This window comes from Ornithorhynchus anatinus, chromosome 3, assembly GCF_004115215.2.
Source record: "Ornithorhynchus anatinus isolate Pmale09 chromosome 3, mOrnAna1.pri.v4, whole genome shotgun sequence".
Classification (NCBI taxonomy): Eukaryota; Metazoa; Chordata; class Mammalia; order Monotremata; family Ornithorhynchidae; genus Ornithorhynchus; species Ornithorhynchus anatinus.
In genome coordinates this window covers 72,547,230-72,574,836 of record NC_041730.1, presented here as the reverse complement: position 1 = coordinate 72,574,836, position 27,607 = coordinate 72,547,230, and the positions used below count along the sequence as shown (strand labels likewise).

Sequence of the window (27,607 nt, the reverse complement as noted above, 5' to 3'; positions counted from 1 at the left end):
GAGAAACATTAGGCATTAGATATAAGAGAGGCTGCCATCTCTTATCTACTTTTTCACTGGACTAATGCTGAACTAAGCCAGAGTGCATGCAGGGAGGTGTAGATACAAAGAGAGATACTTTGCTAAATGATGGAGGAGCATCATGGCCCAGTGGAAAGACTAAAAGATTGGGAGTCAGGAGACGTAGGCTCTAATCCTGGCTCCATCATTTGCCTGCTCTGTGTGTCCTTGGACTAGTCACTTAACTTTTCTGTGCCCCAGTTTCCTCATCTATATAATGGGGATTCCATACCTGTTCTCCCTCACCCTTATGCTGTGAGCCCCATCTGGGACAAAGATGGCTGTAATCAGCTCTAATCCAATGCTTAGCACAGTGCTTGATGCATAGTAGTCAGTCAAATGTATTTATTAACCTCTTACTACGTGCAGAGCACTGTACTAAGAACTTGGGAGAGTACAATATAAAGACACAGTCCCTGCCCACAACAAGCTTAAACTAGAGGGGGAGACAGACAATAATAAAAAAAATAAACTACAGATATGTATATAAGCATATGGGGCTGGGAGGGAGGATGAATAAAGGGAGCAAATCAGGGCAACACAGAGGGGAGTGGAAGAAAAGGAAAAGAAGGCTTAATCAGAGAAGACCTGATTATCATTATTATCATCAAGTATTATTATTACCAACAGTGGGCTCTGTTTCAGGGTGTGAAGAGATAGAATTCAGCCAGCTCATCTTCAGAGAAGACTTCATCAGCGATAGCTACTTCGGAGGCAACCTGCGAGGCCAGATCGCGACGGAAGAGCTGCATTTCGGCGAGGGTGTCCACCGCAAGGCTTTCCGCAGCAAGGTGATGCAAGGCCTCACGCCAGTCTTCCTCCCGGGCCACGCCTGCGTTCTCAAAGTGCACAATGCTATTGCCTATGGGACCAAAAACAATGATGAACTTGTTCAGAGGAACTACAAACTCGCCACTCAGGTCAGTTCTCCATCCCGCATAGAGTAGACTCTGGAGACAGTCCCCCGTCTGAAGGCTGAGCTGGCCGGAGGTTAAGAGCTTGAGCTGAGTCAATAGCCAGGGAAAGTGCCTTGAGGCAGGGATTTCCCCAGGCCTGGGAACTGAACACGAAAGTGGTGTCCTCACAAGGGCCAGTTTCCAGTACTTTATCAGTCTCGACTGTGGGAGGGAGAGTTAAGCAGAGGCATATCCATTCCATTCCTAGCTTGAGCAGTGGCTAGTGAGTGGAAGGCACTCTGCTACCAGTCAAAACTCACTTGTGCTGGGCAGCAGCAGCTTGGGAGAGAGTCGAAGGCAGGGACTCAGGTTTACTGTGCGGAAGGAGACAATGGTAAACTGTGTCCGCATTTTTACCAAGAAAACTCTATGGATACACTACCGGAACGATTGCAGATGGAAGTGGGGTGTTCTGGGAGAGATGTGTCCATAACGTCGCTATGGGTCGGACAAGACTCGAAAGCATAAAACAACAACAATTAGGCCAGAGGATGTGGTTAGCTCTGCAAGTTCATCACCTTTTTTGTGGGCAGGGAACTTGACTGCCAACTCTGTTATATTGTACTCTCCCAAACGCTTAGTACAATATTCTGCTCAATAAACACCATTGATTGATTGATATTGAAAAGCAGTTCAAACGCATGCCTAATTGCCGTATACTCCCATCTTGACCTGGAACCCCATTGCATTATGGATATCATCTGGATAATCACGTGGGACACGGGAGCTCGGGGTCCCTTTTGTAAGTAAGTAAGTAAGTAAGAAGCCCCTTTTGGCATTTATGTGATTGACAGGCATCCATCTAGGTATAGACCTAATATCATTTGATAGATCAAGTGCTTAGGGTTCATAAAAATGAAATGTGTTCTCTATCGCTGGCCTTAGCTTTGTCAGACAGCTCCCTTTCTGATTTTCTCCTTTAACAATCGGTTTCAATGTCTCTCGGTGATACAGGAGTGTTATGTGCAAAACACTGCCAGACAGTATGCCAAGATCTATGCAGCAGAAGCCCAGCCTTTGGAAGGCTTTGGAGAAGTGCCAGAGTGAGTACGTGTGTTCTGGTTGTTAAGGCCACCATCTGCCTCCCAGGAGAGACAGGAGGGACTGAAAGATTAGAAATACGAGAGGTGGCGGCAAAACCACTTTCTCAATCATTCCCATCTGCTCCCCGGGAGAGATAAAAGAATGCAAAAGAGCTCTTAAAGTCCTCGGAATTACATAAGAACTTGAGACTTTACTCTAATGGCAAGGGTCAGAAACCTATTTGGGGCAGAAGAGCCAAACAAAATGAAACTGCTGAGCAGTTGGTGTGCAAAGAGCCAACCATGCAATTGAAGCCCACATTGAGGTAGTTGACTTCATTACATTTCTAATGGTTGTAAATCCAAATCCAAAAAGAGCCCTGCTCTTGTTCTGGAGTCATAAATTGCAGGCCCCTCTGCTCTTCAGAAACACTAGATGTGAAAGAACACTAGCCCTTCGCTGCCTCAGTGTTCGGGTTTGCCCTCAGTTGCTTGGAGAATAGTTGATGGAACCTCCTCTTATGACTACCCCAAGGAAAAAATCTGTTTATTTCCTTCCAAATCCATCTGGATCTCAAAGGGCTCTGCAGGCATCCAGAATGGCAGTCATAAACAGAAGCTGTCAAGTCTCACCTTTCAAGCTGCTATCAGTCCAAAATTTTCCATAAGCTTTTTTTGATGTGATCTTATTTGAGGCAGGAAGAGAATCCTTTTGAGAATTCCTTCAGCATAAACTCATGATGATCCAACATGTTCTGGTAAATCATACATAAATAATATTATTGACCAAACCCAAGGCCATATCCAATCCTGGTTTACTACTCTAAATAGTCACTAGTGCTGCCCAAATTTCTAGTTTTTTTGACCACTTGGGTGCCTGCTTACCTGTCTTCTCTAGACTGCAAGCTCAATGTGGGCAGGGAATGTGTCTATCATATTGTTATATTGTACTCTCCCAAGCATTTAGTACAGTGCTGTCCACAGAGTAAGCGCTCAATAAATACAGTTGACTATTTGTTCAGAAACCTAAAATACCAACTTTACTGTACGTATAGGCATATCATTCAGAATATATGTAGTAAATATCAGGGAAGGGAATGCACTCAGAAACCTATGGTAGAGGTCTGAACTGACGTGTCGATCATACTATGTACACCACAGAGTGACTGTCCACTCCCTGCCAGCAGTATCTTCCCTCTGAGTATGAAGTAGCTTTGTAAAATACAGGCCCCGATTTCAGCCACACAAATTAGGCCAAATACATCAGCATATAAAGTCAAGCCTCTGTGAATCTCATCCACTATTTAAACACAGCATCAATTAATCAGTGGGACTGATTAAGCACTTACTGCGTGCAGAACACTGAACTAAGCGCTTGGGAGAGTGAAATACAAGAGTATTTCAATACGATGGAAATACGATTGAATGAATAGAGTTGATAGACCTGTTCCCTGCCTAGGATATGATGTATATGAGGCAGAGTTAAGGTATCTCGTGACTTGATTACCTAATATCTACTGCAACGTTTAGTAGGATGGTTGGCACATAAGAAGCCCTTAATCAATCAATCAATTGTATTTCTTGAACACTTACTATATGCAGAACACCATATTAAGCAATTGGGAGAGTCTGTCTATTTCCCTCCCAGTCTATCTGGGTCTAAAAGGGCTCTGCATGCCTCCAGAACTGCACTCCCACTGCCCCACTGCACTGAGGCAATTTGTTAATTGTGTTTTAATGAATATTACCATCATTATTATTATTATAAGAACTAACTCCTCTCTTCCTCCTAAATTTCTGTCATACTTTGAAAAAGAAAGTTTTATTCCCAGGCTACTTCTTTCTCACAGAAGGGAATCATTTGATGTGGTGTTTGTTAAGTGGTGTTTCAAACACTGTTCTAAACGCTGGGATAGATATAAAATAATCAGGTTGGACACAATCCTTGTCCGACATGGAGCTCATAGTCTTAATCCCCATTTTACCGGTGAGGTAACTGAGTCACAGAGAAGTGAAGTGACTTGCCCAAGGTCACATAGATATGGGGCGGAACCAGGATGAGAACCAAGGACCTTCTGACTCCCAGGCCTGTTCTCTATTCACCAGGTCATGCTGTTTCTCTACATATGTGGCAGTGATTTCAATACAGTTTAAAAGAGGCAGGTTTTGGGGCACTTTTCACATTGACACATATGTGTGTGTACGTGTGTATGTGTATGTAAAGAGTACTTGTTGGGCGTACACGACTTAGTGGTTTTGGAGCTCCGAGGAAGGTTTGACAGCCTTTGGCAAAGTGCTGGTCAAGAAGCAGCAAGACCATGTGCCTGGGAGTCAGAAGGACCTGGTTTCTAATCTCAGCTCCACCACTTGCGACCTTGGGCAAGTCATTTAACTCCTCTGTTCCCCAGTTATCTCATCTGTAAAATTGGTGTTAAGACTGTGAACCCTACATGGGACATAGACTGTGTCCAACCTGATTAGCATGTATCTACCCCAGCACTTGGAACAGTGCCTGGTACATAGTAAACACTAACAAATGCCATTAAAAAAAATAGAAGACGACAACTCCCACAAGAAAGGGGTTCCTCAACAGCAGCTGTGAAGGGTCTCTCTAGGCACCAAAAGTAGATTACCAACCTTTGCTGGAGCTATTTTTTGGAGTTAGGGAGGGGAAGGAGCATGAATTTGACAAAGAAAGCTTTGTCAGTACCACACATTGAACCTCTGTTAGAGTTTCATGATAGGGGCATTGAAAACCCAACTCAGACCCCACATTTACTTCCCTCAATAGACCATCCCATTGACCAGAGGATCTTTTGGATTTCTTTACAGAAAAACAGGGCCTTCAAAGGCAAACACTTCACCGGAGGCAGCTTCCTTTTTTGCATTCATGATTATCAATGGGGTCAAATTAAGAATGCAAATGAGAACCTGCTGGGTCGGGACAGAGTTTAATTCTATAATGAATAGCTCATTGTTGCCCTTTAACAGATTGTTAAAGGGATGCTACCTTATTTTAATAATTCCTCATCCAATTGGTTAATTCTAGAGGGAACTTTGACAGTTCAACTCAAGGGGTCAACTAGAATACAGCTGCACACTGCAAAATACCTTCACTAATGAAGATGCCCAGTCAAAGAGGGAGCAGGGCAAAAATCCCTGGGGAAAAAATAAAATGCATCCTGAAGGGTCAGGGCTACATAGATTTCATTCTTCAAAAACTATGGTTTCTGAAGGTGAGAAGCTAAAACTGGACATCGGCTCTACTGGGTTCCAACCTCATTCAATGCATCTGTTCTAGAACTTTTGTCAGCAGGTTTTGTTGCAGTTACTCATTTTGGCCCATCTCTCTGAGGCCTTACAACCTGAACCTGCAGTGATGGAGCCAAAGATATAGTTGCTAGGGGACCATTTGTCTGCTGTGTGACCTTGGACAAATCACTTAACTTTTCTGGGCCTCAGTTACCTCAACTGTAAAATGGGGATTAAGACTGAGCCCCATGTGACACATGGACCGTGTCCAACCTGATTAGCTTGTATCTAGCCTAGTGCTTAGTACAGCGCTTGGCGCAGAGTAAGCGCTTAACAAATACCATACAGAATGAAACAAAACAGGACTTAGGATGGATTTTCATGTTGGACTTCTTTGCCACAAGCAAATATGCACACACACACATAGGCGGACATGTACATTCAGAAGCATATACACACAGAGATGTGCACACACTTGACACACCAAAGTTCTCCAAGGGTGCATCTATTTTCCCCATACTAGTACTTTGGCTTCAGCAGCTGGGTTTCGATGCAAAGCCTTAACTACACCAGCAGGACTCTGCCGCTATCACCACAGCCAAGCCAGCAGGGCTCTCACCACCGGCGGCTCTATCTGTTCTGGAGTGTTCCAGTTGGGTGGCCTCTGCACCACCGCTCCATTTCCTTGCTGCAGCTGGTGAACAGCTGTCACCTCCCCAAAAGTGGGACTCGTCAGAAGCTTTTCAGGGTAAGACAGATACAACACCCCAAAATTCATGACTGTACCCATTGAATTGGGGACCTCCGATCCCATTAGGTTTAAGATGAAGTTTTCATTTTTTCTGCCCAGTTTAGTGATCCACCCTCATCACCAATTTGACAATGAGCAGGTCCGGAAAGCTAAAACATAACATGACCTCCAGCTCTTAATTGCTGAATATCTCTTCTCAGAAACATACTTCTCTCGGCCTTTTTCCCTATTGTCTGGGCGGATACTACCCTAGCTGAAAATTTTCCCTCTGTCATGATTCCAATTTGGAGAAGAGTCTGCAGGTCCAGGGGTCTTTCAGAGTTCCTCCAAAAAACCACAGATTATTTGGTCTCAGAGGTAGGGTGTGAACTCCTTCAACAGCATTTTTTAATTCCCTTCCTCACAGGGCAATTTTACTGCTTAGCAAAACCAACTTGGCATAATGAAAACCGAGAAAAGCTGCCTTAGCTACGGAGGGTTCATAAACTATAGCTAATTCTTAATTATTCAGAGGCTCATTATCCAATTCAAGGATTATCCAGGCTTTCCCTGGTCCCTTTTCTCTCTCTTCCTTCACCTGCTTTCTGGCCATTTCACGGCTCATTAACATACATTAACATGTCCAGCTGGAGGAGTTGGGGAGGACTGTGTGAGGGTGGGGGAGAGGAAGCCAGGATATGAGATACAGTTTAATCCTGCTAATGGGCTCTTGGGTACCAGCTCTGGAAAATGGTATAATGGGGCTGGGAGGGTGAAGCTAACAGCTAAAATGAGGTTCGGGGGAAGCAGTGTACCCTAGTGGAACAAACCATGTGCCTAGGAGCCAGAGGATCTGGGCTTTTTTACTTGTCTTTTGTGTAATCTTGGATGTCATTTTTTTATGGTATTTATTAACTGTTTACCATGTCCCAGGTACTGTTCTAAATGGTGAGGTAGATACAAGCAAATCAGGTTGGACACATTCCATGTCCCACCTGTGACTCAAGTGTAGATCCCCATTTTACAGATAAGGTCCCTGAGGCACAGAGAAGTTAAGTAACTTGCCCAAGGTCACACAGCAGTCTAGTGGTGGAGCTGGGACTAGAACCCTGATCCTTCAGACCCCCAGCGGTGTGCCCTGTCCACTAGGGAATGCTGTTTCTCACTTAACTTCTGAGTGCCTCAGTTACCTGATCTGTAAAATGGGATTAAATCCTTTTCCTTCTGACTGTGAACCCCAAGTGGGACAGGGGCAGTGTCCAACCTGATTATCTTGTATCTGCTTCAGAACTTAATACAGTGATTGGGTCAGATGCTGGGAAGCAGCAGGGCCTAATGACAAGATGGCCTAGTGGCAAGAGCACAGGCTTGGGAATCAGAGGGCATGGGTTCCAATCCCAACTCTGCCACTTGTCTGTGTATGACCTTGGGCAAGTCACTTAACTTCTCTGTGCCTCAGTTTCCTCATTTGTAAAATGGGGGTTAAGACTCTGAGCCCCATGTGGGATGAGGACCGTGTCCAACCTGATTACCTTGTGTCTACCCCAGTGCTTAGAACAGTGCTGGACACATAGTAAGTACTTAACAAATACCATCATTATTATTATTACAGTACCTGACACATAGTAAGCACTTAACGAATACCTTTAAAATTTTGCAAAGGTTCCCTGGAGCTCTGACTGCAATACAGACTAAAGTCTCTGTAAGGGAAATTGCACCTAATTGCAAGAATGCCTTTCTCCTCTACTTTCCCGTGGTTTCTGGGGAAAGTCCTTGGCTCCTGCTCAATCACACACAAAAGAGACTTTAAGCCTCAAGGCTAGTAGAACTTAGTAATCACTCCTCTGGGCTCCCCACAGCCACTTGGGGTCAGTTTTGAGCATTCTGGTACAATTCTTTTTCTTTCCTTCGTGAGAATTTTGAAATGATCGTGTTCTTTCTCTCCCTAGGATCATTCCAATTTTCCTTATTCATCGGCCTGAAAACAACATCCCTTATGCCACAGTGGAGGAGGAGCTGATTGGGGAATTTGTCAAGTATTCTATTAGGGATGGGAAGGAAATCAATTTCCTGAGAAGAGAATCTGAGGCTGGCCAGAAGTGTTGTACCTTCCAGCACTGGGTGTATCAGAAAACAAGCGGTGGTTTGCTTGTCACAGACATGCAAGGTAGGGGCAACTCTCTACAGGCTCTGAAGGGCAACCCCTTTCTGAAGACCCACAATATGCACTGATTTAGAGACTTTATTCTTGACTATCCAAGAACCAAGTAAATTCTCCTGTATCCCATGACCTGCCTCTTAACTTTTTCCTTACCTGTTAGCAACTTGCTCTGTCCATCAGTCTATCTATCAGATCACCAGGACTTTCACCCTTTATTCACCCCTCCTTCAGCCCCAAAATGCTTGTGTATGTATCCACAATTTAATCTATTTATATCAGTGTCTGTTTCCCCCTAGAGGTTGTAAGCTCCTTGTGGGAAGGGAACCTGTCTACCAAATCTGTTATATCGTACTCTCCCAAGCACTTAGCACAGTGCTCTGCAAAGAGTAAGAACTCAATAAACACCATTGGTCAAACAATCAGTGGTATTTATTGAACACATACTGGGTGCAGAGCACTGTATGAAGGACACAGGTGACTACAATAAAGTTAGGAGGCAAAATCTCTGCCCTTGAGGAATTTACAATCAAGGTGAGGTACTCAAATGAATAGAAGTAATAATAATTATGGTATTTGTGAAGTGCTTACTATGTGCCAAGCACTGTTCTAAGCACTGGGGTAGATACAGGGTAGTCAGGTTGTCCCACGTGGGGCTCACACTTTTAATCCCCATTTTACAGATGAGGTAACTGAGACACAGAGAAGTTAAGTGATTTGCCCAAGGTCACATAGCAGACAAGTGGCAGAGCCAGGATGAGAAGCCACATCCTCTGACTCCCAAGCCTGGGCTCTTTCCACTAAGCCAAGCTGCTTCTCTAAGTAGGGAAAGCAGCTAAGATGTATGTAGGTGCTCCTGGGATAGGACAGGAATAAATACCCAGATTCTTAGGTGATGTAGAAGAAAAGGTGGAAAGATGAGAGATTAATAAAGGAAGTCCTCCTGGAATGATAGGATTTTGGAAATACTATGAATAATTGTGGTATGTGTCGAGCATTTATTATGTGCCAAGCACTGTGGTAGACACAAGATAATCAGATCAGACTCAGTCCCTCTTCCACATGGGGCTCATAGTCGTCAAGTATGAGGGAGAAAAGATCTGGAATTATAGCCCAGGTCCTCCAAAGGTGGGGAGAAGCAGTAATTTGCCAGATGCAACAGGGGAAATAGTTCCAAACAGCAGTGATAGAGACAAAAGTGAAGCACAATCAGTACATTGGCCTGAAAGAAGGAGACATCTGAGCTGACATGTAGTGGGAGAGGAATGAGGGAAAGTAATGGGGACAGAGCTGACTGTGGGCCTTGAATACAGGGGTCAGGAATTCTACTTGATGTGGAGAGAAATGGGAACTATTGGAAAGTTTTAAAGAGAGGGGAGATTGTACACAGAACAGTATTTTAGAAAAAAAATGATCTTGGCAGCAGAGTAAAATATGGACCGCAGAGAGTAGAGTTTGGAGGCAGGGAGGTCTCTGAAGAGGCTGATACAGTAGTTGAGTTGGCGGGATGTTATGTGCTTGGACTAGTGTGGTGGCCATTTGGATTGAGAGAAAGAAGCAGCTATTGTAAAGAAAGATCCAGCACAATGTGTGACTTTGGGCAAGTCACTTAACTTCTCGGTGCCTCAGTTACCTCATCTGTAAAATGGGGATTAAGACTGTGAGCCCCACGTGGGACCACCTGATTCCCCTGTGTCTACCCCAGCGCTTAGAACAGTGCTCGGCACATAGTAAGCGCTTAACAAATACCAACATTATTAATGTAGTGACTGAATGAGTGTGGAGGCTGAAATAAAGAGAGCAGAGTCAAGGATGATGCCAAGATAATGGGCTGGAGAGACAGGGCAAAGGTAGTAAGAGAGAAGAGTTGCAAGTAGTGAATGTTGTTATACTCAGATTTACCAAAACACATGTTTTCATGCTGCATTTTTGCTAGAATGTGGTTAGGGAATTAGGAAGCATTAGTCCAACAATGTGAGTGTATTTGGATTTGGCTGTTGGTGGAAGTGGCATTGTGTGTGCATGTATGGTGTGTGTTGGAATGGTGACTGCACAGCCTGAGTTTTCTTTAATGTGAGGTTTTACACTGTAATTGATAAAGCACGGGCCTGGGAGTCAGAAGGTCATGGGTTGTAATCCTGGCTCCGCCACATGTCCGTTGTGTGATCTTTGGCAGGTGACTTCACTTCTCTGTGCCTCATTTACCTCATCTGTAAAATGGGATTGAGACTGTAAGCCCTGCATGGGACAGGGACTGTCCAAACCGATCTGCTTGTATGCACTACAACATTTAGTACAGTACTTGGCACATGGTAAGTGCTTAACAAATAACACAATTATTATTATTGTTAAGACTGCCCCCATTAAAGAAAACTCACTCTGTGCAATCACCCATTCCATATGAGGTTTTACCAATTTGTTTCTTTGTTAAAGGAGAACTGGGTGTATATGGAGCAGCTATAGAATGAAGGTTAGGAAGAAAATAGGAGCTAAGAGATTGAAGGACTAAAATAAGGTTTTAGGTACTATTGGAAATATCTAATGATCCATAATTACACTGCTCCTCTTGGCTACTGATTGTCAAGAATGGGCAACAGTGTTTTTTTGCCACACAAGTCAGTCAGTCATTCGTATTTATCGAGCACTTACTGTGCAGAGCACTGTACTAAGTGCTTGGGAGAATACAACAGTAAACAGTCACATTCCCTGCACAAAATGAACTTACAGTCTAGAGGGGGAGACAGACGTTAATATAAATAAATATCAATCAGTCGATGGTATTAATTAAACAGGAAGTGGGGGGAAGGGCAAAGGGAGTAAGTCAGGATGACACAGAAGGGCATGGAAGATGAGGACTCTCTGAGGACTTAGATCAAACCCAAGTCAAGGTCAAATTTGGTATCCCTGGCCCACAGCAGGATGCTGGATCTAGCTCAGGTCATTGTTCCCCCAACCCACTCCTGGGAACGGAACTGACTTCCACATGCCATCCCCTGGACCTCCAACAGAGACAGCCGTGGCATAGCCCTGGCACGGCCCTGGCAGCATCCCACACCATGGCCCGCCCCAGCTCCCAGGCCACACTTGCACCCTCACAGCTGAGCAGTGCTGGAAACCTCTCTTTTTCAGGCTTCATTCTAACTTCCCTTGAGACGGTCTCTCCAGACCAATCCTGAGCTTTAGGTATCCATCTTGCTCATGAGATGAACTGGATAGTAACTTTCTCCTCCTCTAGAATATAAGCTTGTGGTGGGCAGGAATCATCTCTACTATCTCTGTTGTACTCTCCCAAGGACTATATACTCTGCATATAGTAAGCATTCAGTAAATTCCAGTGATTGTTATGCTTTGTCCCCTCTCATTTTCAGAAGAGATAGCACTCACAAAACCTCTTTCTTTACTACCCCATACCTACTTGCTATTCTAATTGGCATTTTATGGCAGAGTTGCTTCTGAATTCCCCTCTGTTTTCCCCCTCATTGTTAATTTCAGATTAAATAGAGCTCTTAAAACTGAAAAATAGAGGCCTGGAGCTTCTCATAGAGCATTTTAGTTTGGAATTACCAATAAAAGCAGTAATACAGCATTACCTTCCCCTGTAAATTGAAATGTGTCATTTAAAGTGTTTAGTGTTTCACAGATCTGTTTATTTAGTCACTGCTGCCATAAAATCTGTCTCTCCTACCTTTCTCACCATTGTAATTACAGTACTCTGCTCTAAACAATCCTTTTCTCCCTTCACCTCATTGCAGGTGATTTGGAAGACACAGGGGAAGGAAAAAGATTACAACTTTGCCCTCTAGCAGACAATAATGAGGCAGTATCAGTGGCTTAGTTGTGGTCTCCCAGTTGCATAGGCAAGAGTCTGTAGGCTTAAAGAACCAACAGCAAGTCAATCTCAAATAATATCCCAAAGCAACTATTACAGAATTTTCATGGTTTAGGAGCTAGATTGATTTTTAAGATGGTCTTCGTTTGGAGACAGAAAAACTTGAAAGTCTAAGGGCATAGGTGTCTAAAGGAAAGAGATCAGTCATGTTTGGCTTTTTAATTTCATTTTGTGGAAAGTCTTCTGTTTGGCTGCAACTGTGTTTTTGTGATCCCTTTCCCCAGAAGCTTGATATGAAAGTCAGTCATTTTCTATCTTCTATTCCTTCTTGAACAGATTTTTCCACCTTCAAAACCAGGTGCAAAATTCCTCAGTGACACTTCAGTGATTTCTTTTCTCCTGTAGCCCAAAACCTAATGCTCTTTTGCTTACAAGCTTAGAGGGGTGCAGGTCTCTATAAGAGCTGCCAGGTCTTCCCCCATTGGTTAATCCAGAAGATATCACCACTTCTTATAAATTCTAAGATGAAAAAGACTGGTCCTGAAAAAATGAACCTGAGACAATGTTTTACAATGAACCTGAGACAATGTTTTACATTAGTAAGTAGCACCAGGGCCAGTGAATAGTGTCTGTGCAGAATCTTGTACAAAGCGTTTGGGAGAACATAATAGAATTAGTCAACCTGATCCCTGACCTCGAGGAGCTTACAATGTACTGGGAGATAGACACTAAAATAAATCACAGGTAGGAGGAAGTAAGAGTGTATGAAGAGATGAACATAAGTTTTGTGAGAACCCATGATCTTATGTAGCAAGAAATTGGTGAAGTGGCCAGTGGGTGAAGGTGAGAAATTAAGTAGGGACGGCCTCCTGGAGGAGATGTGATTTTAGGAGGGCTCTGAGGATGGGGAAAGCAATGATCTGCTAGATATGAATGGGGAGGAAGTTCCAAACAGGAGAGAGGGTGTGAGCAGATTCATTCATTCATTCATTCAATAGTATTTATTGAGCGCTTACTATGTGCAGAGCACTGTACTAGCAGATGAGGCACAATGAGTCATTTGGCTAGAGAGGAATGAAGTTTGTGAGCTGGGCTGTAATGGAAGAAGAAAGTGAATTAGAAGGAAGGAGAGAGTTTATTGAACTACTTAAAACAAATGATCAGGTGTTTCTGCTTGATGTGGAGAAAAATGGAGAATTTTGATGAGTGGGAAGACACACTAAGAGCTTTCCCATGATGCTATCTCTTGAAGGACTCACATTCTGACCACTAGGTAGCTTCTCAAAAACCAAACCTAAATGTCTGTTTTCCTCTTACCTAGACTTTGAGCCCCATTCATTCATTCAGTCGTATTTATTGAACACTTATTGTGTGCAAAGCATTGTGCTAAGTCCCATGTGGGACAGGGACTGCATCCAACCTGATCAACTTGTAAACAATAATACTCCTTAATAGAGTATTTGACACATAGTAAGCTCTTAACAAATACCAGAGTTATTATTACTAGTAGTAGGATTAGCATTATTACTAATAATAATAATAAACACCCCCTTTTATTAGCCTCAATATGTACATTACCTTTCTCCAGTACCCAGTCTATAAACTTTTCTCCCACTTTGTATTACAATTAAAACCATTATACTGTAAGGATTCAGCCAAACCCAATCTGAATTATAATCTGTATACAATCTGTAGTTATATTATTCAATCAAAAAAGAGAGCGTTGAAAAAAATATGGTCCATTTGGTTGTTGCATTTAGGAGTTAAGGTGGATGAAGAAACTTTTTCTAGTTTCAGATTTTTTTTCATGCTAAATGTTTGGAAAAACAAAACAAACAGATTCAGAAAATTCAATAGTGATTTTCGATACAGCCTCCCATACCCTACGTGGAACATAAAGTAAGAAGGGTTTGTTTTTTTTTGGTGGGGAGTGTTTTTTTCATAGACTGTAATCTGAGCCTTATGGGCTGTTTCTGTGTTAGTCCTGGTTTTGAGCAGTGAGGAAAAAAAAAGGATGAATTAGCCACCCACTGGAGAAAATGCTTTAAGAATGTCCAGTGGCTTACACAAAAATGCCATATTTACTTCAGTTTACAGGTACGTTTCGGAAAGGCAGAGTTTCTTGCTTCTATCTGGCTAGCCCTAATAACAAGAAACATGCCCTGCGTTTTGTTTTGTTGCCACAGGACTCCATTGATTCAGGCCACAGGCTGGTTGTCAGACTCTTGACAGATGCCGGAAATGCTACTTAGGGAAGTCATAACCGAAACGTAGCAGAAATGATGACAGAACAATGCAACCACCTCTGTCAAATCCCCAGTTACCCACACACCTTAGTTGGGACCACCTAGTAGCTGGAGGTACATGGGATAATAATAATAATGATGATGATGGCATTTGTTAAGCGCTTACTATGTGTCAAGCACTCTTCTAAGCACTGGGGGGGGATACAAGGTAATAAGTTTGCCCCATGTGGGGCTCATAATCTTAATCCCCATTTTACAGATGAGGGAACTGAGGCCCAGATAAGTGAAGTGATTTGCCCAAAGTCACACCGCTGACAAGTGGCGGAGCCGGGATTAGAACCCATGACAATGTTCTTTCCACTAAGCCATGCTGCTTCTGTAATAATTGTGGTATTGGTTAAATGCGTACTATGTGTCAGGCACTGTACTAAGTGCTGAAGTGGATACAAGCAAATAGGATTGGATGCAATCCCTGTCTCCCGTGGGGTTCACATACTCAATTCACATTTTCAGATGAGGTAACTGAGGCACAGAGAAGTGAAGTCAGTTGCCCAAGATCACACAGGAGAAAAGTGGCAGAGTTAGGATTAGTATCCATGACCTCCTGACTCCGAGGACTATGCCCTATCTATTACATTATGCTGGGAGGGTGTCTTTTCCTGGAAGGGGAACTGAAAGGTGGTTTCCAATCTCACCCCTATGCATAACCTGACTGCTTATGGGCAGGGAGCATATCTACCCACTCTGTTGCACTGTACTCTCCCAAGTGTCTAGTACAGTGCTCTGCACACAGTAGGGGCTCAATAAATACCATTGATAATAATGACGATGAAGGAACTCAGATATAGCTCCTGCATCCCATAGTGCTTGTGCATGAAGAGAAACGATAAAACATGAGGCTGTTGATTACTTATTTTGGTATTTATTAAATGCTTATTGTGTGCAAAATGCTGTACTAAGTGCTATGCTACATCCAAGGTAATCAGATTGCATCCAGTCCCTACCCAACGAAGGGCTGATGAGCTAAGAATAAAAACCGTCCATAATGACATGTTAACAATTAGTGGAGAATACCAGAAACAGTTCAAAGTCAACAGTCTTTCTAGGGAAAATTGCCTGCTTGGGACTTGAAAATGTTCCAGTTTTTTTCTTCACCATTTTAAGTGGAATAAAGACCACAAGGAGAGCTCTTTAACCTGATCCTCGTGGCTGTAAGGATGCAGACCTGTCCTCTCCCAGAGGCATGAGGAAGACCTAGGGTGGTGGTGGGCACAGATCTCCGGCCTAGCCCTCCAGGTCGAGGAGGTTGTTGTAATTTAGTCTACTGCTACTTTCTTAGATTAGATGCAGCCTTTCTAAGACACTGGAAAGGATAATGATAATAATAATAATAATAATAATAATAATGGTGGTATTTGTTAAGTACTTACTATGTGCAAAGCACTGTTCTAAGCGCTGGGAGGATACAAGGTAATCAGGTTGTCCCATGTGGGGCTCACAGTTTTCATCCCCATTTTACAGATGAGGTAACTGAGGCACAGAGAAGTGAAGTGACTTGCCCAAAGTCACACAGCTGGCAAGTGGCAGAGCTGGGATTAGAACCCATGACCTCTGACTCCCAAGCCCGGGCTCTTTCCACTGAGTCACGCTGTTCCTCTTAAGGATGAAAATATGCCTGGTTTTGAACCAGGCTCAACTACTAGCCTGATTCAGACCATTCTGAACTGCAATTGTAAAGCAGTTAGAACGTCAAGAAATCAAGGTGTACTTTCATTAGAGGAGAATGGTCCACAATTCAGCTATACCTAGATTTCATTTTACTCCCTTCACAACAGCCACCCCCTGGGCAAGCAAATAAATTGGGAGAACATAACACTGTACTTCCTACTTTTCTCTGACAGTCTCTTGATATCCAATATTTCCTTGCCAATGAAGAGATAAATGAGAAGTAAGAAATTGTTGACTACCTCCTAAAGTTGAAGAAGTTAACACTCCACCTCTGGCTAACACCCAGACCCGAGGCCCTTCTGCACAGTTGGTTCTTACTGAAAAGTTCTGTAAAATTTGCACTTCATTTTTCTGTGACCCAGAGGTGTGGGAATTATTCACTCAATAGCATTTATTAAGCACCTACTGTGTACAGAGCAACTGTAGTAAGCACTTGGGTGAGTGCATTACAATAGAGCTTTTTCTGTTTGTTTTTAGTGGTATATGTTAAGCGCTTACTATAGTCCAGGATCCCTGTCCGCAAGGAGTTTACAATCCAGTGGAAATGAAGCATGGGCCTGAAAGTCAAAAGGACCTGGGTTCCAACCCCAGTTCCACCATTCTTCCTCTCTGTGACCTTGGGCAATTCATTTAACTTCTCTGTCCCTTAGTTACCTCATCTGTAAAATGGGGATTAAGACTGTGAGCCCCATGTGGGACATGGACTATATCCAACCTAATTAACTAGCATCTACCCCAACCCTTAGTGTAGTGCCTGTCAAATAGTAAGCGCTTAACAAATACCAAAAATAAATTTAAAAAATAAAAGTGAAATTAACCCGAGAGAAACACTGGGGATTGTAAGATCCTTGAGGACGGGGATCACTTCTACCAATTCTGTTGTACTGTCCTCTCCCAAATGCTTAGTCCAGTGTTCTGCACACAATAAATACCATTAATGTATTGGCTTCCATCTTTAGGATATGGGTGGCCTGAAGGGGTAGAGTGGGACCTCCCTTTTTGGTCAAGCTGAAAGTCCCTGCAGAATACCTTCTGGAGGAAGGAGACTTTCTGGTCCATCTTTGACCTCCCTGCGTGGCATTTCCCACTGTGGTTAAGTATCCTACTGGGCTCTAAGGGCTCCATCCCCACCCTGTGTATCAGAGCCTTAGACTGGCTTTTGGCCAGTCTTACCTTTGCCCCTTCCCAAAGTTGGAACCCCAGGCAGGCATTGGGAACCTTAGGTTGTGTTGCCCAGATGTCCCCACACCACTTCTCTGTCCTTCTGAAGACCCACTCTCGTCTAGGAGTTGAAATTTCTCCTAGATCTTTCATAAACACCTCCAGGAAATTTCAAGACTAAACTTTAGGACCTGGTTGAAGAATTCCCTCTTCAAAGTTCCTAAGCCTTGGTCCTTCACTCAAGTGTTCTGCCACCCACCTCACCACCACACTAGTAGTCTTTCGGCCTCACTGTGAAGGAATGCTCCCCTCCTCAACATTTAAATGGGCTCAGATTTGCACCGCCAATAGCCTGAGCAAGTCACCATAACCTAAACTGTCTCCCATTCAACTGGACAGGAAATGATCAAAGGGTGGGCATAATTCAGTTGAATAATAACAGAGGAAAACCCAGAGTGATTAAAATAGCAAAAGGAAATCCTTAAATGAGGGGACCCAGAGCAGGAATCATCATTTCTAAAGGCTGCAAGAGGCTTCCATAGTTAGGGTATTTCAATGTCTGGTGATTTACATCAGACACAATTCAGAATTCTTAGCCAGGATATGCTCCTGGCTTGCAACTTGCCAGCAACTTGCAAGATGATTCAAAAAAAGTTTTGACTCATTTCTACTCTCTAGTTACTATATTGGAAAGCTGTTAGTTCCTGCCAGAATTGTCTCTAGAATAGAGGAAGCAGTTGCAGGTTAAGGCAGAGAAGTTGAAATTGTGTGCTTATGCACAAAGGAGAAGATTAACAAAGAAGCAGTTTGGCTTAGTGGAAATGAAGATGGCCTGGGAGTCAGAGGACCTGAGTTATCCAAGCTCCTGCAGTAGCCTGCTGTGTGACTTTGGGTGTCATGTCACTTCTCTGTATCTCAGTTTCCTCATCTGTAAATTGAGGATTACATACATATTCTGCCTCCTTCTTAGACTGTGAACCCCAATGTGAGACAGAGACTATGTCCCACCTGATTAACTTGTTTCTACCCTAGCACTTAGAACAGTATATGACATATAGTAAGCACTTAAATACCATAATTAATATTGTTAATATTGTTTATCTTGCTGATAAAAACTGAGGCCTTTGATCTTTCCTGGAAGCTCTGTAATTTACCCTCCATTTTTCTGTGTTCCATAGGTGTGGGAATGAAGTTAACCGACGTTGGCATAGCAACATTGGCTAAAGGGTGAGTGGAAAAAACCCAGCAATTTTAAAGTGTGTTCTTGCATTGCACTTTACTGCTTTGGTCAAAAACGATTCACGAAAAGTTGGTTTCTAATCCCAAATTTAAAAGACAAATGTTCTTGGAGCGACTTAAGTTAACCTTGTTCTCTCTCATGAAATATTTATAGGAAACATTCTTTCAAGGAATCACATTTGTTTTTCACTTTAGGCTAAAAAAGAGCATGTGGCAGGTTTACTTTAGAATTAATTCCGACAGTTTCATTGGGACACCGGAAAGGTGCCATTTGTCTTCATCTTGAGACAGATATTTTATTTTTCTAATGTTTCCTTTTCTGGAATCTCCAGCTTGCTAGCCAAATAACATCACTAACCTTTAACAGTCTTTTCAAAATACAAAAGCACTTTTGAATTATTTCCTTTTCCAATTGCAAATAACTCATCGAATTTGCAGTCAAAAATATAATATATGAAGACAAAATAGATATTGAGTAGCTGTGAAATATCACTTAGTTTTGCCACATCGATGCATGAGCTGTCCCTGCTAGGGCGTGACATATTTTCTGAGGATAATTTTTCTGTGGAAAATTCCATTTGGGGGCCTGCATCTGCCTGGGACCAATTTATCCTTAGGCCCCCTGTGCTGATCCCAAATGCTTAAATTCACTAGTCAGTATTACAGCTAGGTTTACTTTCTGTCCAAAAGGAGCCCAGGGTTGTAAAGTGGTAATGTTGTATACAGATAATAGGAAAGTCTTGGGGAGGACAGGTGGGAAGCAGCAGGCCTCAGTGGAAAGAGCCCAGGCTTGGGAGTCAGAAGCCATGGGTTCGAATCCTTGCTCTGCCACTTGTCAGCTGTGTGACTGTGGGCAAGTCACTTCACTTCTCTGTGCCTCAGTTAACTCATCTGTAAAATGGAGATGAAGACTGGGTAGCCTCACGTGGGACAACCTAATTATCCTGTATCTACCCCAGCGCTTAGAACAGTGCTCTGCACATAGTAAGTGCTTAACAAATACCAACATTTAAGTGGGAAGATGAGAAGTTCTTTTCTGGACATATTAAGTATGAGGGGTCAGTGGGACATACAATTAGCGATCTTAAAGACAGGAAGAAATGTGAGACTGCAGAGGAGAGAGGTCAGGGCTGGAGAGGTATATTTGAGAATCATCCATCTCAAGATAGTAGTTGAAGCTGTGGGAGCAGGTGTCGATAGAGAAAAGAAAGGGACCCAGAACTAATTCTTGAGGGACACCCACAGTTAGTGAGGTAGGAAGCGGAGAAGGAGAATGACAGTGAATAGGAGCAGCCAGAGAGATAGGAAGAACATCAGGAGAGATCAGTGTCAGTGAAGCCACGGTTAGCTGTTTCCAAGAAAAGGGGATGGTCTGCAGTGTTGAAGGCAGCTGATCAGCGGGAGAGGACTCGGATGGAGATTCCTTGTAGACACAGCTGATAAGGTGTTTTCTAAGGGTGTTTGAAGAAGAAAGGAGAATTTGGGGTTTGCGCTGTGGAAGGTTTCCATTCCTGCCCTGCAGGAAGAATATTGATCTATTTGAGGCCTGAAGGGAAGCAGCATCGGCCTGAGAGTCAGAAGGATCTGGGTTCCATTCCCAGCTCTGTCACTTGTCTGCTGTGACCTTGGGCAAATCATTTCACTTCTTGGTGCCTCAGTTACCTCATCTGTATTAAGACTGTGAGCTCCTCGTGGGACAGGGACTATAACCAACCCGTCCCAGTGCTTACTGCAGTGCCAACACATAGTAAATGCTCAACAAATACTATAATTATTATTATTAAAATGGGAAATAAGATTGTGAGCTCCATGTGGGATGTGGACTGTGTAGTTCGTGTCTACCCTAGTGCTTAATACAGGTCCTGGTACGTAATAAGTATTTAACAAGAAGCATTTAACACGAGAAGCATTTAACACGAGAAGCAGCGTGGCTCAGTGGAAAGAGCACGGGCTTTGGAGTCAGGGCTCATGAGTTCGAATCCCAGCTCTGCTACTTGTCGGCTGTGTGACTGTGGGCAAGTCACTTCACTTCTCTGGGCCTCAGTTCCCTCATCTGTAAAATGGGGATTAAGACTGTGAGCCCCACGTGGGACAACCTGATTTCCCCTATGTCTACCCCAGCGCTTAGAACAGTGCTCGGCACATAGTAAGCGCTTAACAAATACCAACATTATTAACAAGCACTATGAAGAAAGAATCCAGAGCCATTTCAATTGTGATACCTTCAGCCCCAGCTATGGGTGTAATACTGTTCTCCGCCAGTGTCAGGTGAGAAAATAGGGGGAAAAAAGGGATGAGTTCTTCCCCTTGCCTTAAGAAATGGTCAGACAGCTCTTCAGATTAAGATCCCTGTGGGCAGGGAATGTGTCAACCAACTCTGTTGCATTGTATTGCTCACTAAACAGCCTTAATTGATTGATTGATTCAGGCCAAGAATGTGGTTTGAGTGCCTCCTCCTGAGCTCTTTCTTGAAGGAAACTAGCTAAGATGGGGTCTGGGTGTTGCACGAATTACAGGGCTTCCTCTACTCTGGCTTGTATTTCCTTGGTTTTTGTTTTCTTGTCTCTAAATGATCCCTTCTTTGGGTCACACCTGGAGAATTTCCAGTACTCTACCAGTCTCTACTATGGGAGGGAGAGTCAAGCAGAGGCATTCCATTCCTAGATTGGGCAGTGGCTAGCAAGTAGAAGGGAATCTACTACAAGTCAAAACTCACCTGTGCTGGGCAGAGCGGCTCGGGAGACAATCAAGGGTGGAGACTCAAGTTTACTGCACGGAAGGAGGCAATGGTAAACTGCTTCCATATTTTTACCAAGAGAACTCTATGGACACACTACCAGAACGATTGCAGATGGAGGTGGGGGATTCTGGGAGAGATAATAATAATGTTGGTGTTTGTTAAGTGCTTACTATGTGCAGAGCACTGTTCTAAGCGCTGGGGGAGATACAGGGTCATCAGGTTGTCCCACATGAGGCTCACAGTTAATCCCCATTTTACAGATGAGGGAACTGAGGCAAAGAGAAGTGAAGTGACTTGCCCACAGTCAAACAGCTGCTAAGTGGCAGAGCCGGTATTCAAACCCACGACCTCTGACTTCCAAGCCCGGGCTCGTGCCACTGAGCCACGCTGCTTCTCTAATACTTTAAGAGAGATGTGTCCAAGGTGTCACTCTGGATCGGAGACGACTCGGCAGCATAAGACAAGACTCTAAATGAGCCTCATGAGCAAGAAGAGGCAAATCTCACTGCCTGTGTGCCAAAGGGCTGGTTTCCCACTCCCGTCCCCCTCTCTCCCTCACTACTTCCTCTGCTGCTCTCTGCGGCCACTTCACAACTTTCTGCATTGTTTGCGTACACAATTTAACTAAATTATCCCTTTTGGACCAGAGGCAGTTATTTGTCCATGCATGGCCTCTCTGCAATGCCCCTGCTATTTCCAGATCCTGAAGCTCCGGCCATGATTCTGCTTTGAACAGCACATCCAAACCACAAGAGCTGGGCCTTGAATCAGTCAGTCATATTTATTGAGCTCTTACTGTATGCACAACACTGGGATACAATATAACAATAAACAGATACATTCCCTGCCTGAGGCCTGGGCTAAATGGCTCTCCTCACTCCCTTCTGATTAGCGCAGGATCCATGAGACCAGTGGATGAGACAGTCCAGGGAGGAACATCTGAGCTCAAATCCCTCAAAATGGCTGCTCAGGTTAACTGCATTATCACCAGCCTCAAAAAGATGGCAAACTCCTTAATACGCATGCCTAATTCCTACATGCGTGTTCTCTCCCAGTGCTTAGTGCAGTTCTCCATTCTCAGTAAGCAGTTAATAAATACTATTAATAATGATGGTATTTGTTAAGCTCCTACTGTATGTCAAGCACTATTCTAAGCTCTGGGGTAGATACAAGGTAATCAGGTTGTCCCATGTGGAGCTCAGTCTTAATCCCCATTTTACAGATGAGGGAACTGAGGCACAGAGAAGTCACACAGCTGACAAGTGGTGGAGCTGGGATTAGAAAGCATGACCTCTGACTCCCAGGCCCGTGCTCTTTCCACTGAGCCATGCTGCTTCTCTGTAATAGTATTACTATTACTGCTTGTACATTCCAACATCCCATACAGGCTATTGGAACCCACCCCAAGGGACCAACCTTTCCATGCAGGGATATTGTGAACTGCCAGAAGGTCTTTTTTATGGTATTTGTTAAGTGCTTACTATGTTCCAGCACTGTACTAAATACTGGGGTAGATACAAGATAATCAAGTTGGTTAGAGTCCCTGTCACACATAGGGCTCAGAGTCTTAATCCCCATTTTACAGATGAGGTAACTGAGGCACAGTGAAGTAAAGTGCCCATGGTCCCACAGCAGACAAGTGGCAGAGCGAAGATTAGAACCCAGTTTCTTCTGACTCCTGGGCCTGTGCTCTATCCACTAGACCACACTGCTTCTCTAGTAACAGTAGAGAAGTAAGGACTTGAGTAACAGTTCATCATTCATGATCGCTTTTTAAAAATTCCCAGCACAGGCACAGAATGGCTTTCTATTCATTCAAATAAATAAGTCAAATTGGCCTATCACTACTTTAATATGACAAATATTTTGGGAGAGCAATCTAAGAACCTCTAGAATTGCTTGCCATAGCACGGGGGCATGGTCAGTAAGGCTCTATTCATGTCAAGAAAGCCATAATGGACAATGAGAAGCTGGGCAAGAGGTGGAAGGCCAGAGCCCTTTAAAGAAAAAGACAGAGTTTGCTAGTTATATGTAGTGGAGATTTACATCTGGCAAGTCTTCCACTGGCTATAAAAGAGAAAGCAGTGCATAGCAGCAGGGACACTGTTATTGGATGGAGCTTTTGGTAATTCACCAGGGAAAAAAGAGACAAAGTTACCATGTTTTGAGTCCATAGGGCTGGTGGAGGGAGTTGGAAGAATGGTGGGAAGTTCATCCGTGGGTGGAAAGCAGTAGTTTAACTCTCCTATGTGGGCATTGACAGGGCTAGGCACTGGGCAGCAGATACCTTCAGGAGTGGTGCAGAAATAAAACTCAGCATCTGTTTATATTCCTGCTTATCAGCTGCCCTCCTTAGGATGCAGGCGCATGTATTATTATTATTCTTATTCCCATCATCATCATATTTGTTAAGCATTTCCTGTGTCAAGCACTGATCTAAGCACCGGAGTACATAAAAATTATCCAGGTTGGACACAGTCTCTGTCCCACAAGGAGAGTCTAAGTCTAGTCTTAGTCACAGTCTAAGTAGGTGGGGAATCAGCTAGTGAATCCCCATTTTACAGTTGAGGAGACTGAGGCACATAGAAGTTGTGACTTGCCCAAGGTCACACAGCAGGCAATGGTCAGAGTCAGAATTAGAACCCAGGTTTTCTGATTCCCAGGCCCATGGCTCTTTCCACTAAGCCACAATGCTTCCCATTCATGAATGAGAGTGAGATTACATAAACCTGGAGAGAGTGCAGAGTAATTCTTATCTTATTATAGTAATGTTCTGCCTGCCTTGATTGTGGAAAACAGAAATGACCTGACACCAATCTATCGCACCATTCAGCTCACCATAAAACTCAGAGCAAAACATTCAGTGACTCCAGGTGGCCAGGCATCATTTCTATTGAAAGCCCAGTTCACCATTAGAGCAAAACTTTCAGTGACTCCAGGTGGCCCGGCATCATTTCTATTTGAAAGACAATGAACAAAATGACTCCATACACAGTCTAACATTAGACCCACTTCAATCAGCAATGAAAACCTGGATTTTATTCCTGGTGTAATTAAGTTGAAGAATGCTTTGGCATCATGGGTTAAATTTTTATTCATGAGATCAAAAAAGAAGATAGGGAAAAGGCTTATGAATTATTCATTTTAATTAAATGGTCTTTTCCCCTCATATTACTCTTAAAACTGAAATATCTACTATTTCTCTTTGGAGACAACAGATATTAATCAACTACAAGCCATTTCTACCCTATCCCCAAAGCCATTAATCTTTTTTGCAAAACTAAATGCGTGGTTCCAAGTGGTTATATAGGCCTAAAAGAAATGGAATTGTCTTGTCATCTTTTTATCTGCTTATTTTTCATCAGTGGCTAAACCTTCTCTAGTTTCAGGGTGCTCGCTCTAGCAAATAGCATATTTCTATTCTGAAATTTTGGGCCCCTCTGAGCTCAACACACACGGAGACAGCTTTTCCTCGTCAGGTTCTCGAGAAACTTCCCTTTAGTAATAGGTTTCCGAAATGATGTGTGCATGAGGAATTTATGAAGCCGGTCCCGGCGGGAAGAAGTACAGAGCAGTAGGACGGTAAAACTGTTTCTAGAAACCCCTTTGGAGGGAGACTTGAAAACTGCCATTTAATCACTAGAGGGCAGCAGAGTCAGCAGTTTAACCTTTCTAACGCCTCCCATCCCAATCGTGTGTTGCCACCTCTAAACTAAACAAAGAGAAACACAGTGTTCAGACTTCTACCTCATTTCCACGCCAGAAAGCAAAATAGAAGATAAGAAAAGCAACCCACAACAGCTCTCCATTGTGAAGCACCGCAGTGAGTCCATCCTGTTGCCAGTGACTCGATTGTATTCATTCAATCGTATTTATTAAGCGCTCACTGTGTGCAGAGCGCTGTACTAAGTGCGTGGGACAGTAGAATATAGCAAGAAACAGACACATTCCCTGCCCGCAGCGAGAGTACTCAGTTATCTGGATGCCTATCAGGGTGACCCACAACCCTTAGGGGTTGAAAAATAGATGGGAGAATAATAGATGGCAGAAGCAGCGTGGCCTAATGAATAGAGCGTGGGACTGGGGATCAGAAGGACATGGGTTCTAATCCCGGCTCTGCCACTTGTCTGCTGTATGACCTTGGACAAGTCACTTCACCTCTCTGGGCCTCAGTTACCCCATCTGTAAAATGGAGATTGAGACTGTGAGCCCCATATTTGTACATATTGTACATATTTGTACATTCCAAGCGCTTAGTACAGTGCTCTGCACATAGTAAGCGCTCAATAAATACTATTGAATGAAATACTATTGAATGAATATGGGACAGGGACTGTGTCCAACCTGATTTGCTTGTATCTACCCCAGCGTTTAGTACAGTGCCTGGCACATGATAAGTAATTAACAAATACCACAATAATTGTTATTATTATGGGAGCAGTATTAAGGAGTTGGATAAGGGAGCGGGACTGACCCCAAGTTCCCAGAAATAGCCTCAGAGGATAGGCAGCAAGTACTGGCACCACACCCCTTCTAAGGCATGCTGTTTTGATGAATGACACCAGGAAGGTTTGAATTAGGTTCACGATTCTTTCTGGCCCCAAGCGTCCCATTCGTCATCCTGCCTCGGCAGAATAAACACAGCCCCCTGGATGTGTAAATGCCAGGAACCAGCAAAACACCATCCAGTCACCCTGGCAAACGGAGGAATGAGGAGAGAGCAGGGTTGCCACTGGCTCTCCGACTCTGAGCACCTTCAGAATTCCTAGGAAACCCAGAGTAGAAACGAATAAGGGTTGAAATTAATTTTGGACTAATAATAGGGAAGAGTAACAGAAGCACAAGACAGTTTCCCTGCCCATAAGCACCTTGCATTCTGCCATTATCAATCCATGGTATTTATTCAGCATTTACTGTGTGCAGTGCACTGTGCTAAGCACTTAGGAGAGTACACGGTGAGTTGTTGGACATAATTCCTGCCCTCAAGCAGCTACAATATAGCTTACACCACATTTTATGTACCCAGGAAATCCAATCAAGTTATTCCTTCATTCAGTCGTATTTATTGAGCGCTTACTGTGTGTAGAGCACTGTACTAAGCACTTGGAAAGTACAATTTGGCAACAAATGGAAACAATCCCTACCCAACAACAGGCTTGCAGTCTAGAAGAGGGGAGGCAGCTGATAGGCAAGAATATAAACAGATGCTGAGTTTTATTTCTGCACCACTCCTGAAGTTATCTGCTGCTCAGTGCCAAGCAGTGGTAGAGTATAATAATAATAACAAGTATAGTATTTGTTAAACTCTTACTATGTGCAAAGCAGTGTTCCAAGTGCTGGGGTAGATACAGATAATCTATTTGTCCCACATGGAGTTCACAGTCTTAATCCCCATTTTACAGATGAGGTAACAAGTACAGAGAAGTTAAGTGGCTTGACCAAGATCACAGAGCAGACAAGTGGTGGAGCCGGGATTAGAACCCATTAGCATGGCACAGTGGAAAGAACACATGCCTGGGAATCAGAGGACCTGGGTTCTAATCCTGGCTCCGCTACTTTCCTGCTTTGTGATCTTGGAGAAGTCATTTAACTTCTCTGCATTTCAGTTTCCTCATCTGTGAAATGGAAATTTTTTTAGTGATATTTATCAAGCTCTTACAAGGGGCCAGGCACCATACTAAGCGCTAGGTAGATATGAGTTAACCAGGTTGGACACAGTTGGCTCATGTTGGAATCACAGTCTTAATCCCCATTTTACGGATGAGGGAACTGAGGCACAGAAAAGCTAAGTGACTTGTCTAAAGCCACACAGCATATGAGTAGTGGACGCAGGATTATAAATCAGGTCCTCTCACTCTCAGTCCATGTTCTTTGCCTCAGACCAATGCTGCTTCTCCTCTAAGATATTCAATACCTGTTCTCCCTCCTACTTAGACTGTGAGCCCCCTGTGGGACCTGATGATCTTATAATAATAATATTGGTATTTGTTAAGCACTTACTTTGTGCAGAGCACTGTTCTAAGCGCTGGGGTAGACAAAGGGTAATCAGGTTGTCCCACGTGAGGCTCACAGTTAATCCCCATTTTCAGATGAGTTAACTGAGGCACAGAGAAGTGAAGTGACTTGCCCACAGTCACACAGCTGACAAGTGATGGCGCTGGCATTCGAACCCATGACCTCTGATTCCCAAGCCCGAGCTCTTTCCACTGAGCCACGCTGCTTCACCTACCCCAGTGCTTGATACAGTGCTTGGTGCATAGTAAGCACTTAGCAAGTAGCCCAATTAGTATTAGTAGACACTTTCTTAGTCCAGAGGGAGAAACAGATATTAAAATAAATTGTGGATACATAGTAAGTGCTCTAGGTCTGAGGGTCCATATGAACAGTGGACCATTTATCTCTGACTCTGTAGCAGAGTTTTGTCTGTATCCTTTCGTCATCGAGGTGCTACCATTCTATTGCTGCTTTGTGCTACTGTGTCAGCTA

At 43.5% G+C, this 27,607-nt stretch overlaps 1 protein-coding gene across 1 annotated transcript in view; it reads left to right on the top strand.

Annotated features, from left to right (window-relative positions):
- Window positions 1-27,607, top strand: part of ALPK2 (alpha kinase 2) — a 134,760-nt gene that overhangs the window by 99,915 nt on the left and 7,238 nt on the right. The window contains exons 9-12 of the mRNA XM_007659803.2: window positions 706-980; window positions 1,971-2,059; window positions 7,970-8,187; window positions 18,321-18,369. Coding sequence (XP_007657993.2) covers window positions 706-980; window positions 1,971-2,059; window positions 7,970-8,187; window positions 18,321-18,369 — 631 coding nt within the window. The remainder of the gene's footprint in view (window positions 1-705; window positions 981-1,970; window positions 2,060-7,969; window positions 8,188-18,320; window positions 18,370-27,607) is intronic.